Source organism: Protomyctophum parallelum (assembly GCF_964188405.1).
Source record: "Protomyctophum parallelum genome assembly, chromosome: 17".
Classification (NCBI taxonomy): Eukaryota; Metazoa; Chordata; class Actinopteri; order Myctophiformes; family Myctophidae; genus Protomyctophum; species Protomyctophum parallelum.
This window is the reverse complement of record NC_139719.1, coordinates 24,574,958-24,594,373: the sequence shown is the minus strand read 5'-3', so window position 1 is coordinate 24,594,373 and position 19,416 is coordinate 24,574,958. Positions and strand designations below refer to the sequence as shown.

Here is a 19,416-nt window from a genome sequence, read left to right as displayed (position 1 = left end):
ATGAACGCGTGAATCTTTTTTTTTTTTTTTACAATAACGTTATTTGTCAGAAAGGAAGCCATTGAGGGTTAAAATGGGTCTTAATGCTTCCAACTCATATAACTGTCACCAACAACACTTTTAATGATATTACATGAAGCAGACAGCCCTGTGATGAAACCTTTAGCATTACACTGTGGTTAATAGGTTTTTATTCACAATGGAATGTTATTGTACTCTTAATATATCATGGTGTAGCACAGCACAGTAGATTCATATTTCAATCGATCTGGGATGTTAAAATTGTGCAAAACTCTGTTCAATGAATGGCCTCTTCTGCTACATTAAACATTACTAAACATTAAACGTTACTTATACCTGTTATTGAGACTCCTATAGAGCATGTTGACATGGATAGCTTGGTTAGTAGTATCTCTGTTAGTTAATGCAGTTTGATTGATTAAATTAATAGCCTATTTTATTAGACAAAAATGTAGAACAGTAGTGTCATAGAGTGGAAAATGCCATTTGGTTTAATGTCACAGAATGCAGTGCCACGTAGAGCAGCATGATAAATGGTTAACTTTATAGTGTGTTCAAAAATGGCAGATCTGCAAGTTCAGTGTCTTGAATGAGATGTGCTGTGAGTTTGCATATCTGCTATTGTCCAGCATAGGACCGTTGCACAGTTAAGTGAAGTATAAACAAGGCTTTAGGATTTATAAGTCGTTTTTAGAATATAATAGAATATTCACTCCAGTGAATAGCATTTATCCATTTAGATAACTTTTTGATGTTATTTAATTACTTATTTTTACACAGAAACATAATGTGTGTCTTTACAATAACTGTAATGTAATAATAATAATACTAATAATGTAATGTAATAATTATTAATTAAATAACCTTATTTTATTCTGAAGGCAACCGGATGTCTTATATTAGCTAGCTCTCAGACAGGAAGTTCTAAATTAGCCCAAAAGACGGAGCCTACACTCCACACACCCAGCAGCACACACACAGTCACAGAATGTTGAAGTTTGGCATCATCTAGTGGTCACTCACTGGTCATACAGTAAACAGTTTGATACAAAAAAGTACATATAATTAACAAAATAGCTCATTGGTCAAATTTTTTGTTTTTATTCTCGATATAGGGACGGACAAAGGCAAAGCAATTACAAACTGTTAAGAGAAACGCTGCATATGCATGTTACAATGTAACATTTGGTAGTAATGGTATAATATATTGGAAAACCATGTTAAATAGTTTTTGCAAATTTTCTACACAATATCGATCATTTACTACAACCACCATGTTATTATTAGACCTACTCAGGCAATTTATCCGCCTGTGGCATGCGCTTGTTCAAGACATTGTTGTTGTTGCTAGGTAACAAACCCAAACAGTGTAAACACCCCTAGCTGTCAATCATGGCTTCCAGATCGCACAAAGCTGATAACGGGCCTTTAGAATATTGGAACCAGACATTTCAAGAGCAAGTGTCACTGTTTGAAGAGTCTAACCGGACAATGAGAAAGGTTTGTGTTTCTTGCTGACCAGGCAGAACTGCATGATTTTCAGGCGTTGCATGAAGTGGCATTAGGACAGGCTACAATTTCAATTCAAAGGAGCTGTATTGGCATGAGAAAGCGTACGTTTACATTGCCAAAGCAAGTGTCAAAATACAATAAAACATTTGAAAATGGGGAGTAGCCTATATAGGCTACAGTTGGAGGGGGGTAGCCTACAACATTTTTGTAAACAGAGCTATATGTCACATTGCAATATATGGTTATACAGGGTATAAAGCTTTTTTGAAACAAATAGCAGCTTTGCTTTTGCAGTCACTTTGTGACAAATTGCAGCATAATGTGCCAGTGGATTTCACATACATCATAATTGTAGCCTATGTGAAATGCACTGCCACATGAATGAAAAATGATGTGTGGTGGTGGGCATTGGTGGAAGCCTGGAAGGCTAGTGGAAGGCCAACATTTAATAGTGTTGCAGATGAAATAAGGATATATATATATATATATATATATATATATATATATATATATATATATATATATATATATATATATATACTATAACAATTGGTGAATTGAACAGATTGACAAATAATATAAGAAAGAGGAGAAATTAATCTGTCAAACTGAATGCCTATATATAGCAGGGATGTCAAACTCAAATACACAGTGGGCCAAAATAAAGAAATTGGTACAAGTCGAGGGCCGGAATGTGTTTCAACACACGGGCCATTTTTGGGGAGAGGGGTAGCTGAAAGTTGACCACAAGTGATATACTTTCACTGCTGATCAATAGTGAAGAGAAGACGCACGCTTGCACTTGCGGGCCCTCGATACGTGACAATGCACTCGCAGTGCATTCACTGCATTGTGGGACTTTTAGAATTATGGTGGTCCGTGCAATATACCAGAGGGCCAGTTCTAATACTAATTAAATATCATCCCGCGGACCAAAGATAATTCATTCACGGGCCTGATTTGGCCCCCGGGCCTTGAGTTTGACATAATTGCTATAGCTTAACGCCCATTCCAAGTCCTTATACTGCTTATCATGCAGGATGGGGGGATCCCCAGTTCAAATATAATTATTTTAGGGGGGGGGGGGGGGGGTCACAGCCAAAAAAGGTTGAGAACCACTGCTCTAGATTAAGAGTCCACCAAGGCTGGAGTTTCATTGAGCCATCCTCCCTGGTCCCTTCCCACTTAAAGGGATATTTCACTTTCAAAAAAACTTTTGGTCATTTTATCGTCTACTCAGGCTTGTGTGAACACCCCAGACCGTTTTTAAGTTACTTGATCCGGTATTTAGAATTTAGATATTTGATATTCCTTTTTGCTGCAGCGCCCCCTTCCTATACACACCCATTATAACTGCAAAATCCATTTTAACTATGATAGATTCATCGAAAACACCCAACCTTTTTTCTGGTGACTGATATTGTCCTTCTAATACGTGAGGGGGCCGTGACTGTTTTCATTTATATTTAATAATTCTCTTGGAAAATATCCTCCTGCAGGAGGAGGCCGGAGGAGACCAAAACATCAAAAATAATTATTAAAAATAAATGAAAACAGTAAATGAAAAAACACAGCCCCGTCACGTATTAGAAGGACAATATCAGTGAACAGAAAAAAACGTCTGGGGTGTTCACATAAGCCTGAGTAAACGATAAAATGACCAAAAGTTTTTTTTTAATTGAAATATCCCTATAATATCAGTGGTGTAAGGTAACTATATAGCCTACAAACATGTACTCAAGTAATGTATTTAAGTACAATATTATATTGCAGTATTGGTACTTTTACTTAAGTAGCCTACTTTTTCCACCACTGCTTAATATGTTCTTCCTCCGCCCACCTACCAACATCACCTATCCAAGTCTGTCTGGGGACAACTGTGTCCTGTTGTTTATCTGCAGCACAGAGTGGGAGGCTTGGTTTTATAGCACCATGGGGAAACAATGGCAGGTATCCAGGATATAAGCTTTTATGAAAGAGGTAAACACAAGTCTAGTGAGGGAGGGCTGTCGGACAATGCTGTTCCTATAATCACTCGCTCAAAGAGGGAGAAAGAGTCGGGGAAATGGAGAAAAGCAGAGAGAAGGAACCTGGGACTAGCTTATTTCACCAGCTTATGGCACAGAGGAAGCTATTGTATGCAGAGGAAGAGCCGGTTTGTATGATTTTCAAGCAAAGCAAACAGCAGCAAGTTCAAATGTTGTGTTATACTCATTTATTTTCATAATTTGTTGCATCTCTGTGTGACAAACCTTATTCTGAGACTCGAGTAATACCTATATATCAATCAGAAAATAATCCAAACAGACAGTTACTGGCATTTTGACAAATAGTATAAGTGGTGTTAGGTGTAATATTATAGGACTGTAATCATGTTAATATACCGGTAATCAGTGTGTGTGTGTGTGTGTGTGTGTGTGTGTGTGTGTGTGTGTGTGTGTGTGTGTACCACAGAACATGGTGATTTAACCAACATGCACTGTTATTCTTCATACTTAATTCCTGTCCTCCCACTTGACAGGGCCTCTCGTAACCATTCTCTCTCTGTCTTTGCAGAAATTCCTGTTACATCGACTGATAGTCGTGGCAGACCTCCCGCAGCAAATCACTACAAGGACAGAATTGGGAGGTCAGCAGGTCGCCACTGCAATTGAGTGTGACACCATAATAAATCCCATGTAATAATCCAGGACATTGTTGAAGGGACTATAAAATATGATTCTTTGATGATAACACATCCATACACACACAGACGCACGCATGCACGCACGCATGCACACATGCTATGGGGCAGCAGTGGCTCAGGGGTAATGTGACCGGATGGGCAACCGCAAGGTTCCCAGTTCGAACCCGGGCTCCCCCAGAGTTAGTGTCGAAGTGTCTGACCCCCTAATTCAGGGGTTTTCAACTGATTGTGAACCAGGGACCACCACCCTGACTTATATCAACCTGGGGACCACTATTGTGTTGGGTGGGGATATGGGCTAAGATTAGTGCTTTTGTAAGTTAACACTTGCTATGCATCCCATGTGTATACATCCCACTGTTTCTCAACCGTTGACTACTACTGGTAAAATGTCCTAATCAGGGGCGGCCTTAAGGATCGGGAGGCCCCGTTCATGACGTCATACTTTTAATAATTAATCATAAATAAATAAAAACGTCAGCGCTGCTAGTGCAGTGAGTGCACACACTGGGAAGTGGGAACAATTACAACCAAACAACACACTATACTTATTACTACTACTACTATTTTTTTTTTTGGGAGGCCCCTGGAGACTCGAGGCCCGTTTCAATTGAAACGATTGAAACATTATATAAGGCCGCCACTGGTCCTAATAATAATGACTCAACCAGACAATCCGGTGCACTTCCCCCTTCTTGAGATTCTAACTCTTTTTCTGTTGAATTTCTTGAACTCCAACTTGTCAGTAAATGACTACATGGATGGACTCATCATAGGTCACCAGGTCATTCAGTTCACGGTTTCTCAACTAGTGGAAAGAACATTTAAAACAAATCAACAAATCCTACATTACTAAATGCATGGTCAGGGACCACATGCAATACCTCCACGGACCACCAGTGGTCCACGGACCACCTGTTGAAAACCCATGCCCTAATTGCTCCCAATGTGCAGGTTGGTGCCTTGCATGGTTTCCTCTGGCATCGGTGTGTGAATGGGTGAATTTAATGCACAATCTCTGTAAAGTGCCTTGGATAAAGGCACTATATAAATGCACCATTTACCATTCATACTTGGCTTACTCCATTTCTCCCCTGTGAGCTTGTAGATCGGCTATTTTCAACAAATGGTCGTCCCCAGAATAGGGATGCTTTCATCTTGTGTACATTAAACATTACTAACAAGAACATTATTGTTGTTTGGCTTCTTCAGATATTGGAGCAGCATAAGTAATACGTAATTCAAATGAAAAAAGCAAATAAAAAAGACAGCAGGCTAATGAGAACTGAATAGAGAAGCCTCTCATTTACTCTGAAGTTACCCGTTTAACTGATAACTGAGTGATTGCATATTTCTGTGCAGCACATTATGAGGAGCTGAACCTTCACTTGCAGAGGCAACACCAAGGAGACAGTATCACAGGCTTGCTTTTGATTTACCCATCATGTATACTCCATGTCGTTGAGGTATGTTTGGACCAGATATACCTACTTAAAGATATTTTTCTATGACAAATGTTAATAGTTCATTATACGAGATCTCAGCCTTAAAACTCATTGATTTGATTCTCTTAACTTTTAGTCCTCCAGTGATGTGCTGCTTTCACTGCTACGGAACCTGAGTGAGAAACAGCAACAGGCAGACTGGTAAAGCTATGCCCTTGTATTGACCTGACTTATCTGACGTGTAATAGGTGTCAGGAGTAGTGAAAATGATTTATGATGATGTATACCTGTATGGTGTCTTGAAACCACAGGTAACATTGGCTGCAGAATTGTGGTTTGAACTTTAACACTGACCATTGAAGCCATTCATGACTACTGAATATTTCCTGAGTGCAGATATGCCCTACAGTGTAGGGCATATGTGTGTAGGGCCTACACAGTGCGAGTCAGTGTGACAGTGACACTCAATTACACATTTTCCTTGAAGCAACGTCTTCTAAAGTCTGCACCTGTTTGAAAAGTGCAAGCACAAGATGGAAAAATATTTCCCAAAGTTTTGATGTTGAGCATGCCGTGCTCAATTCAATTCTATCCCCATCCTATTGTAGTACCTTGGTGGAGGCTCCCAGGATTCTGCTCATGGCACACGACCTCCCAAGCCGACTGTTCCAACAATGGAGCTACAAGGTGTCATTTATATCTTTTTAGTCTTCCATTACCGTGTTTTTGTGAAACATCTAAAATGTCTTTTATATGAATTAATAATATCCTTATCATAATTACATGTAATAATTTAGTTTGATTGACTGACTGATTGATCATTGAAGGTTCTGGACATGGAGACTATGACACTTGGGGCCGACTCTGAGGGTGAGGAGAAAAGCACAGAGAGTCTGGTGTGCTCAGTTCATTCCTTGCTCTGCAAGCTAGGCAAACACCCCGAAATAGCCAAGAAGGTGTGTTTCTTTACCCATAGGAGCCATATTGTTCCAGCAGCTTGCTTCTCTTCTGTGCTTCATAATATTCTGTATTATAAATAATAAAGATAAAAAAATATTTTCATATTCTAAACGCTTTGTAATCTTTCATTTTTGTAGCACATTTCTTACCATCACGGCTATAATAAACCTCACAGATACTCTTTAATATAGCCAGGAAAATAAAGAAAATAAATCAGATCTATGTTGCAAAACATTAAAAATATATTATTTTCAATCATTGCCAAGTCTCTTCCAGGGTCGGTGCTTGACGAGGTCCCAGAACTGATTGTGCCTCAAGAGGACGTGTTGCAGCTGTTGGCCAGAGCAGAGCCTCTCAGCCCACAACAATACCTGCATATGTACCACACACCACTCAACATCCACATGGACTCTGGTAAGGCTTTGAGTGTTAATATAAAGCACTACAGACAAAATCTTTCTGTTATTGTTACAACATGAGAAGAGCTCTTAATAAGATAAGACAATGATGCATATCAGTAGGGCTTCATTGACCTGCTCAACATACATGGTTATTTATTAGCTATTTATTTATTTATTTTTTTGTTCATTTATTGTTAATTACATTTGATTGATACTCCACATATTGGACAATACTACAGGCATTTACTTAGATATGGTTAAATATAAATTTTTAATAAATGTTATTTAAGATTTACTCCGAAAGCCAGCAGCTTTCGGAGTACATTTGTATAGTCATATCAGTGCACAAAAAGGGCAAAGAGAATTACATTACTCCAATTTACACTGAACTATACATTGTGTTATTTGGATTGCTTCAAGGACATGTGTTTGGAAGCGGCTGTCCAAACACAGTTTAACAGCGTGGCTATACGATTAAAGGTAAGTATCTGTCAGCACAGCAGCATGTATCACTTAATAATCCATACTTTATACATCCTTTAATCCATGTGCATGAAATCTGAAAGTAAAATGTATCACCTTTAATTTATATCTCATGATACCTATACTATGTTTCACTGCATGATACAATGTCGGTTGTTTCATGCTCTGACAAGCATCTCAACATTGTTTACAGTACAGTACACTACAGCAGTGGTTCCCAAACTTTTTAGCCTGTGACAGAAAAGAGAAATTCGATGTTTTTCGGGGCCCAAAGTAGTGAAACTTCGTCCCTTCGTAGATCGGCTATTTTCTCTAATATATATTTTTTTATCCCACGATTTTGTAACCCATTTTTCACCCCTGTGTCAATCATCTAATCTGTGATCCTGGGCTCTACACACCCTCCACCAACCTAGTCCCCATATATGGGGGACAAGGGGAGAGCAACGGACTTGAACTCATGCTTCCTTCATGCCTGAGTGTCCAAGTTGCTCCTTTACCTGACAGGGGGGAGTTTCCCTGGTTGGACGTAGCGCGTGGAAGCCAGGAACACGTTATTCCAACCAGTTCCTTTCCCCTCCATCAGGCGCCCCGGCTGGCCAGGGGGAGGCAGTTTAGTGACCAGGATTACTGCATGTTTTTTGTGAGGGTACCTACCCTAGGGGACACGGGGAGAACATGCAAACTCCACACAGAAAGGCCCTTTCAGATCGGCTATTTTCACTACTCTTTAACATTTGTTTTCTAATTTATGGAATTTCTTTGGTTTTTCCTTTTATTTCATCATGAAATTACTGGGGGGAGGGAAGAACATTCCATTTGTTTTTAATGCATGAAATATTGTGCTTTTTTGGCGAAAGTATTTTTTTTAATGTTTTGAAATAATAATATTTAAGAACTAAATGTAGGAAACAAAAAATAAAGGGACCTATAAACAATGTGTCCGCAACACACATATGGGTCCCGAACCAGTGCACTGTCTGACTTACTGATTAAAAACAGAATGTAAGCCAAGTCTCTGCAGAATGGCCTCCCTCCACCAATGCACCTAGAATATGACTGATTTCAGCTTAGTTTATGCTCCATCACACAATGGTGTTGCTTGCCAAAAAGAACTAAACTACAAGCTATTAAACAACATGCCACATTATAGCTTCACAGCAAAGAGTAATCTCTTAGTTAGGAGATACCATCAGATAATTTCTGACTTGAAAGTTCTAATACATGGCCACTGTTTTCTGTTTGATTACAGGCTCCACCTGGACTGTCTCTGTATTGTCCACGATCCCCAGAATTTGTCACGTTGATGTACATTTCAGTTGATGGTTATGTCATAGTTATGCAATTGTAACAAACAATATAATCCACATTGAAAGATAAAATCTCTATTGTATTGGAATTGTAGAAAACCAACATTCGAAACAGATTAGTTTCGGCCTTTACATCAACCTGATAATGTCTGATGTCAAGATCGCTGTTTTGCAAAGTGTGAACAAGGACATTGTCAGTTTAAAAACAGGAAGGGAGGATACAGTTTTCACATTCAACCACTGCATTAAAGTATGAGTATATAGAGGTAATGTTGGGAATTTGCTAGTCCTAGTTTCTTATGTTGACTTTACAACCTTGTAAGAAAACCATATTTCACCCTTACCACCATTACAGACATGTTAGTTGTGAGGTTTCGCCCCTGTGAATCTGAATGTGCCTTTTAAGATGCTCTTTCTGTACAAATGTTTTAGCACACACACTGCAGCCATGAGCTCTTTCCCCTTCATGAACACCCATGTGTTTTGTCAACGAGCCGCTTGCGCTGAATCTCTTGCCACAAACATTGCACAAGTATGGCTTCTCTCCCGTATGAGTCCTCATATGAATTTTCAGAGCTCCGCTTTTGTAGAACTTTTTCCCACATACACTGCAGCTATGAGTTGACTGTCCTGTATGGATCATTGTGTGGGTTTTCAGAGTGCCTCGCTGTCTGAAGCCTTTGCCGCATACACTGCAAAGAAATGGTTTCTCTCCAGTGTGAATTCTCATATGAGCCATCATGTATTCTTTAAAGCTGAAGCCCTGGCCACAGATGCTGCAAACATATGGTTTCTCCCCTGTGTGTACTCTCATGTGTCCCATCAGATTTCCATTTTGAGCGAATGCCTTTCCGCAAACAGAACAAATATAGGGCTTTTCCCCTGTGTGGGTCCTTAAGTGCATTTCTAGCTGTCTATGCCCCTCAAAGTGTTTTCCACAAACTTCACAATCATTTGTTGTAATGTAGGTTTGCAAGTGAAGTCTCAAACTCTCTTCAGATACAAAATGTTTCCCACAAATGCCACACAGATTGGCATCCGTCTCTTCTTCTTGTACGTGCTTCAAAAAAGAGGCTCTATAGCAGAAAGACTTTTCACATACTTTACAACTGTATTTCAAGAGAGATGACTCATTGCTTTCCTTGTTCTTAGATTTGACCTTGTTGGATATTTGTGCTCTCTTCATTGACTTTAGTTTTGCTAACCGAGCTGGTTCCTTTGGTCCATCTTCATCACTGTCATCGCCATAACTCTGAGATTCCTCACTTCCCTTCCAGTCTGATTCCTCATCATTGTCACTAACCTCACATTCAGCTTCAGAACAGTTTGGATAATCTGACTGTTGATCTTCTGCAGTGGCTGGATCCCTGCAGCTGTTTTCCTCATTGTGAGTTTTCAAGTGCAGCCTCAAGCTCTCACCCGACTCAAGATGTTTCCCACAGACCCCGCAGAGGTCAGTGTTCTGCTCATGTTTCAGCACATGTTTGAGAAAAGAGCGTTTATACCGGAAAGACTTCCCGCAAACTCTGCAACGGCCTTTACCTGAATTCTGACTTGAAATTTTGGTGCCATGTTGCCTCATATGTTTTTGAGAATTCTGCATGAAAAGACCTTTGCCGAAAGACCTACCGCACATTTCACAGCACTCGGTGGCCTGGCTTATTTTCTGTCTCTTTATTTTCTTTAATTTCAAAGACTGTGGATGCCCATGCTGCTCTTTGTCGCTGTCCCCGTTTTCTCCCAGGACTTCAGAACAGTTTGAAGAAAGGTCCTGATCATTACCAGGTTGTTCTGAAAACACTAGGACCTCTCTTTCATGCTCTTTTTGTAACTCCTTAGGTAACTCTTTAACATGTAGGGGATCCGTGTTTTCCTGATACTGATTAGGGAATGTTGTCTCCTCGCGGTGCTCCATCTCTGGGGTAACCTCCTTTTCAGAGGTAGACCCTGTGGGATCCACTCTGTCTGGAGAAGAGAGACCAAAAACATTTCAGCATCCAAATTAATTCCTGTACCTGATGTATTCACCTTAGTGACCTACAATGGGATTAGTTTACTCAGCTGGCTGCACTGCACAAGTATTTTGATGTTAACCAAGTTGGGGGTGATTTTTCTTTTGACTTTCTGCAGTCAAAAGGAAACTAAATGCACAATTAAAGGTAGCCTCCGTACACTCAAAACTGTGTCAAATCATTACCTTTTTTTATTCTGTTTGTAATGAGACCTAAATACAGTTTGACTTTCCAATTCATAATAGCTACTTGTTTAAAGTGGACTGTTGGGTTGGAATATGATTATCAGCCTACTACTTATTATTATTTAGTATTACCGGTAATATAAAATCAGTCATCTGGTATTGAATTAGATGTTAAATAAAATAGATAAATATTTGCTTTCATATACTGTATGCCTAGTATTTCTTCCACTAAAAAAAGGACCTGTAGATTAAGCCACTTGGATCCATGCAGCGCTTCCTTCTCTTATTAGATTAAATGTTATTTGGCTGTGGAGGGTGTGGTAAGGGACTGATCGTTAGTATGGTTGGTATGGTGCAAAAAAGGGGGGGGTCATTAAACTATTTTTTGAGCCTGAGGGGGGGATATGTTTATTTTTATTTTGGCTTGGGGGGGGGGGGGGGGGGGGTTGTACAACTTTATTTTGCTGAATTTTGTATTTAAAAAAGGTTTTGATTATTTTGTTTTTCATAGTGTTTTACTCCTATCTATATAAAGTTTACCCTGTGTGGCGAGTGTACTTGGTATCTTCCATGTGTGCGCAACTGCGCATGCAAATAGAACAGATCTACAAGCTAACAACGTGTTGCTTGGTGACACGTTGTTAGCTTGTAGATCTGTTCTACCACCAAAGGTCCCTCCCCTGGCCGATGATGTAGTTTGCAGATTGATTCTGCGTTCATAACATTTCCAGTAGAAAAAGTGAAAAATGTTTCAAGCTATGAACCGCAATGTTTGAATTGCGGGCCAGCAGCAAGAGCCAAGAGCCAGTGTTGTCGGTCAGAGAGGAGGAAGGCGAGGAGCAGCAGGTTGACAGCACCGCTGTTGAGGTTGCGGTGGTGTGAGGTGTCTCGTGAAACCCAGCTCTGGAAATATCCTCTTTAATGAAACTGCGGGTGCTACCCCCATCTAATAGGCACCTGGCTACTTGGCTTTGCGTTGGTGCATCTATCCTTAATGGTAGCTGTCTGCAGTAATACTATTGTCAGAGTTGCTTGCTACACTACTAACTGCATCTGCAACACTGTGGTCAGCCTGTCTGTCGTTGCCGTGGTCGGCGCGTCTATCATGCGCTGTATATTGACTGGCTGTTTGGTTGCAAACTGTTTTGTGGTGTCTGCGCCCGCACTCTTCACAGTGAATGCCCTGCGTTCTACAATTATGCGTGACATGCAGCCTGCCTAGCATTTTAATGGCATTGTCATAATTCTGGTCTGATAAAGCCAATCCCGCGACTTCATAGCTGCTCTGCCACTTAAGAATACTCACTTTAAATATGTGAATTTATCAGACTTACTGAGACTCGTGTTTTTGTCTATTGCTGTCTCAAATTGACTCCAAAAGCTTTGCCATTGACTCACATCTCCAGTGAACTTCTCCATGGTCAGTTTAGGCAGTTTGACGGTAGGGCTGGTCTAAAAGCATGCAGCTGTCATGTGCATCTTTGCGCACTCGCATTGCAATGGTGGATTGTTGGTGTGTGCGTCACAGTAGCCTTGTGTTTTGTCCACGGTGCCATGTACTTTTGTCTGCGTATGTGGTTGTAATAGATTAAAGAAAGAGTTACACTATTCGGTGGTGCCTGGCTGGCTAAATGAGCCGAGCAGGCAGTTGAACGTTGGTGTTGCGCAAATTGTGCTTTTCTCTGTGGAGTATGACGCTGTAGTATTATGGTATGCGACTGCGTGACATATTTATTTAGCATTCATTCATTTTCATCATCCTGGGCTTGGGCACAGAGGCGAGGGTGCCCACTGCCTTGGCAGCTTGGCTATAGAATGACTTTACGCACAAGGCTCACCTCAAAAATAGCCAATCTAAGCTCACAAATTTGTGTCGCGTGATCAGCGTGTTGTTGTGAGCTTGTAGGTCTGCATATGCTATATTTAAATCTTTAGTTGGAAGAATGCAATGGCATATCATCAGTGTTGAGTGTTGACCATAATGTAATGACGGATATGGAACCAAATGAACCCCAGACGGCCGCCGCGCGCCGCCTAATAAACGATCAGCGTTTACTTTATGCTGCTATACTGTTGGTGTGAATATAAAATAAATATAGTCTATGGTGTTTGGGGGGGTCATATATATTCTTCCAGTCCCTGAGGGGGGGGTCCCGAAAACATATTTGGAGGCTGGGGGGGGATGAGGAAAAATAAAAAAATGAAATCACATCTGCACCACCCCCCCCTGGTGGATAAATAACGATCAGTCCCTAAGGGACATGGATATTGAATAGGGGGGCAGTGGCCCAAAAAAGGTTGAGTAGAGGTGCTCCGATCGATCAGTCACCGATCTGTGTTCGGGCGATTTTCACTCGATCAATGATCAGCAATTTACCCGATCTGGAGAAACCAATCTTTTATACTATAAATATACTTTAAATATAAATACTTTTATACTATATATATTTATACTATATATATTTTATATTATAAAATTCAATCAGATATATTGTAAAATATAGTAAAATATTGTTTTGCATCTTCTCCCCACACACACAGGAACCGTTCTGACGTGGGTTTTGACATATAATAATTTTGGAAATATTCAAATTTTCCCCCTTACACACAGGATTGGTATTGACTGATCGTGAGAAGAACTATAGCGGTGATCGGGATTGGTCCCGAAAAACCTGATCGGAGCACCTCTATTGAGAAGCACAGCTCCAGATCAAATTTAATTGTTTTGGCCATGAATGAAGCCACTCATAATGATGACGGCTGCAATTCATTGTTTTTTTCCCCCTTTTTACCTCCTCTATGATGATTTCCTGTTTTCAGCTATATAGAAGAATATATTTGTATGTCTCTAATTGTTATGATGAATTGAACATGGTGGGCCCTATTGTAAACAAGTGCAATACTTTATGGTATCGTCCACAGTTAACAGTTTTGTATTGAGTTGTGCTTGATGTACTGTAATTCTCCAATCTGTTAATACATTCATCAATCAATCAATGATTATTCAATGAGCCAATTAATTAACAGACCTGCTTTGTGTAAATGTGTCTGTCTGTGATCCAGCAGTTTCCGTTGGTGGTTTATCTCTCGCTGTTGTGAGTGAGACACATCTGCCTCACATTCAGCCAACATCATTTCCAGGATCCTGAATATCTCTTCAGCAACCATTGTTAGTCTCTTGTAGACAACTGTCTTCTGCTTCTTAGGCGACATCTCTGGAGTGCATTATATACAGAATTAGAGCAGCAAATGAAATCCCTTGAAAAAGGCAGTTGTTAATGTCAAAACAATGTCAAAACAAATTCCTATGTGTTTTACACAATGGCAAATAAAGGTATCTGAATCTGAAGTTAACAATTCCAAAAGATATTGTGTGTAAATAGTTTTATGCCTTGCTGGTGATCCAACACATTAACATCTGAAATGCACATTCTGCATCAGAAAAAATGACATTCATTCATCAAAGAGGAGGAGGATTCCTTGCTTCCATGTGTTGTTGACACATTTACATTAGGCCTAAAGCTTGGTTTTACAGGACAGCAGCACAGTAGCACTTACACTATAGTATCTTTATCGTATTTCAACTCCCATAATTGACACCCGTCCATGTCATACTATATTATAGCCCCTCTCGGAACCCTCCATAAAGCTTTTCTGAAATGTTGATGTCACTTTATTGTAGGGTCCCTGTTCATAACTATATTTTCGTATGGGAATTTTGGAACGCGGACATAAATATGCTCACTAACATCGTATCTGCAGCGTTTGACGGCCTTTTTTAGTTTAAGTTATTCTGAATTCGTGAACTATAAGTACCTATACAAACCCCTACGAATATCTCCTGTGGCGCGGAAGCCGTTAAGTATTTTTAATCTTTGTTTGACCGATTTGGTCGCTTTATTTCTTCTTGTTTGTTTACCGTTTATTGTACCGCCTCCCGGTGTGCGGTTGGCTTGTGCGGCTACGTCCCTGCCTCTGATCTGCTCTGTCATAGCTATAGCGCCACTAGCTAGCCAGATAGGCGGTACAATGAGGTGTCAATAAACAAGGAAGGAAGAGAAGAATCAAAGCGACCAAATCGGTCAAACAAAAATACTTAGCGGCTTCCGAGCCACAGGAGATATTCGCAGCGGCATGTATAGGTACTTATACTTCACATATTCAGAAGCCCTCACACGAAAGAATGTTGTCAAAGAGCGCAGACAGGCCGTAAATACGGTGTTTATGTTTTATGTATGGCCGCGTACCAGGTGGCAGGATACTGCTGGAACAGGACCCCATGGTCTAGACTGTGTCGTCAAAAATGTCAGAAACTTCAGTACCATTGGGTTCTGCTTGGAGGGCTAACTATATTATAGTATGACATGGACGGATGTCCGTGACAAATAATGTCACGTGACGTGTTGTTTGTTTACAAGAACAAAGTGGCAACGATTTATACTTCAGTGCGACGGTGTCGCTCTCCAAGAGTCGCCAAAAATAACAGACAGCAAACAACAACGTGTCGCATCGCGACCTTCACAAGTTCACATACCTGAATTGTTGTGCAACATCCTTTTCTCTGCTAACGTTATTATTCTCTCCACTGCTCCCAGAATGTCTTCTGCAGCTGCGGCTAATCGCTCAGCAACGAGCGCCTTCAATGCTTTGATTGTAGACATTGTTACATAGCGCTTTAAACACGCTACGTTAAATGATTATGATCAGCAGATAGTAGGTAAACTAACAGATTAAACACCGAACGATAAGGGAAATGCTAATGATTCTTCTCTCGGTTTATTGGCGGATCATACCGCCACCTACTGTACAAGAGTGTCCACCATCCTAGAGTTCATATTAGCATTAGCGATGAGCCAAGGAAAATGCTTCCGGGGTTCAAGTTTAAAAGCATGTCTTGCGAATTAAAATAATGAAGACTAATAACATTTGACACGTTGCCCAACTTTAATGAACATTATTTGTCCTATAGCCCTAGAATGCCTGTGATATAACATACATTTCATGTATTAGATAGGAATACATTAAATTATTTAAATGAAAGTGCAAATGGCCTAATATCATATTTCATTGGGAGGTGATTTGAAGAGCTGAAATACCATGGGTCACATAATCAAGGATGATCAGTAGCCTGCAGACTATGTCAAATTGTCAAAATAGTACTTTTTAACCCTTAGAACACTAGAAACATGTGTTGTCACACCTTTAATATTTAAATCATGACTTTTCACAATCAAAAAGATATCATGGGGGGCAAAATCTTTGAAAAATGTGCATATTATTTTTCAAATATTCCTACAAAAAATACAAAAAAATAAGCTGGAAAACTTCTCCTTTGGTCCACCCTGAGACATGTGAGAATGGTCCAGTGAAACATAAAAGTCCATTGTGGGGTGTATGGGATGGGATCACACTATCACTAAACATGGGTGAAATTCACCAGAACACCTGCCTGTAGAAAAAAACAGGTAGCCTATGTGGGCAGGGAAACATTATGAAAATTACAAAAAGTTTTGTGTTCGAGGGTTTAAATCTATTGTACTCCACACACTATACAGCCCAAGAAACTCCCAAGATTGACTACTTGTGCAAGTGAAATGTTTGTGACCAGTAATGTACCCACCTTTCATGCTGTATTGAGGACATGAACAGTATGTATAGATTTGATTTGTGTAGATTGATGGGAGTGGAATTTTTTTTTATGACTTAACATTTAATAGCTAGACTGGATGTATTCCAGATTATCTCTAATTCAGTTCTTCCTAGTGAAAACTAACATTTCAGATATCCACAATGACATTCCTCCTATCCACAACTGTCATTTAAGATATCTAAAATGACATTCTTCCTATTCAAAATTACCATTTCAGATATCCATAAAATCATTCTTCCTATGAGAAATGACGTAACTTTTGCCATTCATGAGTAGGCCTATCATAACTGCATTCTGGATATCTAAAATCCAAGAAATTACAATTATGACTAGTGAAAATGCGGTTTTGACTAGGAGAAACATGGTTTTGGCTATCTAAAACATATATTACAGATAGGAGGGTGCTTCGATTTATATTCTGGCCCGTTTCTTCCAAACAGAAACACTGACAAAAGCTTTTTTCCCCCCACAAACGGTGAAGTTGTATGGTTGCCCTCTTTATGAATTCTCATGAAATGTCTCCACAGCATTACTGTGATTAAAGCTTTTATCACAATACATAATTTATTTGAACTATATTTAGCCGACATGGACAGAAACAGGCTTCCAAGTTACAGTAGGCCTACATGTCTAATTCGGCATAGTTTAAATTACAACACAGTCGCACTTGGTCTCTTATGGATTTTATTAAAATGGTGAATAAACAGGAATTACACCTCAATTGTAAAATACACAATTGAAAAATAAAGAATAACATAAAATAAATAGAAAATGAAAATGCAAGGAAAATAATGTGGATGAAAGAGGCAATGAAATCTAAGAAATGCCTAAATATACAAATACGTTTTCAGACATGATTTTAAAAGATGACACTGACTTTGATACCCTCCCGCTCCCGGGAACGGTATGCAGCATCCAGAAGCCCAAACCAGTAGTCACTTTAATTGGAGGTTGAGGCAAACACGCTCCCCACAACATGTGCCTATCGGGTTGCAACTCGGACGGCGCTGAGTCAGCTCAACAGCAAAGTTACTAGGCCTACTCGCTCACTTTAGCTTGCTCTGTGGTGCCTCTAGTCTAGTGGCTCAAACGGCTTGAGACGGCACGCCTCCGTTAAAAGATGCCTGTTTTGATTGATTGAAATATTTATTAACAGTTTGTAGAATTTACAGTACATTTTAAGCACAAACTCAATACAAAGACTGTTAACTGTGAGTGGACAAGCATTACACTTGTTTACAACAGGGTCCACATTGTTCAATTCATCAAAACATTTAGAGACATACAAACATTTAGAGACATACAAATAGACATTTCTATGTAGCTAAAGAACAGAACAGGAATTCATCATATAGGAAGCAAAAAAGGGAAAAGATACAATATACAGTGAGGGGAAATGGGGGTGGGGGATTCAGATTGCAAAAATATACTTTATTGGCAAAACAATATTGAGCGGGATTCGATCCAAGGAGGTGTGGGTTGGGACTGGGAGTCTAATGAGTAGCAAGGCAAGCCACTGAGGCCAGTGCTGAGATCGGGTATTCGGTCTGTATTAGAATGTGACAACGCCAAACTATAAAATGAAAGAAGTGCAGCAGGGGATTGGAAGTCTCTTCTGGCAGCGGCCAACACCAGCTTAAAATAAAGAAATGCACAAAAACAAAAGTCCTAATCAAACAAAATCCTATGCTTACCTATTACCTAACTCGTTGGGTATTATTTAATTAATCCACCAGTGCATTCAGAGTGGTTACGTTTCTTTTAAGAGCCACTGCAAGTGTCCAGGATGTAAACAAAGCTACATGTGGAAGTCAGAGGCTCTCACAGAGTCTCTTTTCACACAGAGAGAAAAAATAATTACCACGATAGCGCAACCATTGGTTCATGAGTTGGTTCAAGCTGGAAAAGCTTTGTGGAAAAAAGCTCGTTTTGACCAAAAACACAACCTGGGAAGAAGAATCTGAGATAAATCCCCTTTTCTATAATATACATACACATTTGGTGGTTTAACCCATTCTGACCTGAGATCAGATTGAAAATGACAGTTTTCTGTTTCTTTTCTACTGTTGGGAAATATCCCTGAAGAGTTTCTAATACATGATAAATATCTAATCAAGATCCTCTTAGCATCAAGTAAAAAAGCAATCACACGACGCTGGTGCCAACAGGACCCACCAACGAAAGATCAATGGATGGACATTATTGAGGAACTGTATGCTATGGAAAAACTAACATTCATACTACAAGAGGATAAATTCTATAAAAAGTGGGAAAAGTGGAATCTCTTCTCTCAGCCTAGCGATATTGCAATAGGATTTCACTGAATGTTTCTTTTTTGTAATATGAAAAATGCAGCCTTTTGTCTTTTACTTTTTGTCCTTTTCTTTTCTTTTTTTCTTTCCGTATTGTCTTGTTTGTTGTTTTTCTTGTCTGTTCTTCCTTCAATAAAAAAATTCTGAAAAAGCGATTTTTCAAAAATAGCAGACCTACAAGCTCGTAGCGCGCTATGAGCTTGTAGATCTTCTATTTTTGAATATCTAAAGCAAAACGTAATGCTAACACCAAAAGGGATTCCCGCCTAAAATGGGTTAAGGGTGCAATTAACGGTAGTAATATCATAGCCCTCCGTAGACACAATAAGTATCATCAATACACCTGCCCTACTTGTATCCTCTTTCATGAAGTTTCCTGTTTCCTCTTTCATGAAGTTTCCTGTGTCTCCGCATGCTGTCTTCCCGAGAAAGCTTTTTG

General features: G+C 39.7%; 1 protein-coding gene and 1 long non-coding RNA gene across 2 annotated transcripts; one reads left to right on the top strand and one right to left on the bottom strand.

Moving 5' to 3' along the window:
- Positions 1-3,573: 3,573 nt before the first annotated feature.
- Positions 3,574-14,276, top strand: tex47 (testis expressed 47). Its single transcript, XM_083786670.1, has 9 exons — positions 3,574-3,688; positions 4,090-4,162; positions 5,582-5,685; positions 5,801-5,865; positions 6,273-6,351; positions 6,492-6,620; positions 6,891-7,038; positions 7,446-7,505; positions 14,079-14,276. Exons 1-8 carry the CDS (start codon positions 3,599-3,601, stop codon positions 7,481-7,483), a joined length of 726 nt encoding a protein of 241 aa, XP_083642796.1. The 5' UTR covers positions 3,574-3,598; the 3' UTR covers positions 7,484-7,505; positions 14,079-14,276.
- LOC310874010 lies at positions 10,206-15,688 on the bottom strand. Its single transcript, XR_014570531.1, has 3 exons — positions 15,550-15,688; positions 14,045-14,230; positions 10,206-10,783 (listed from the first exon to the last, which is right to left on the bottom strand). It is a non-coding gene; the product is annotated as an uncharacterized lncRNA (long non-coding RNA).
- Between the last annotated feature and the right edge of the window lie 3,728 nt (positions 15,689-19,416).

Excerpts from the sequence above, each read along its gene's own strand:
- tex47 (XM_083786670.1), top strand. The coding sequence starts at position 3,599 with ATGGAGAAAAGCAGAGAGAAGGAACCTGGGACTAGCTTATTTCACCAG. Across the intron at positions 5,686-5,800 it reads GTATACTCCATGTCGTTGAG|TCCTCCAGTGATGTGCTGCT; the intron begins GTATGTTTGGAC and ends CTTAACTTTTAG. Across the intron at positions 7,039-7,445 it reads CAACATCCACATGGACTCTG|GACATGTGTTTGGAAGCGGC; the intron begins GTAAGGCTTTGA and ends GATTGCTTCAAG.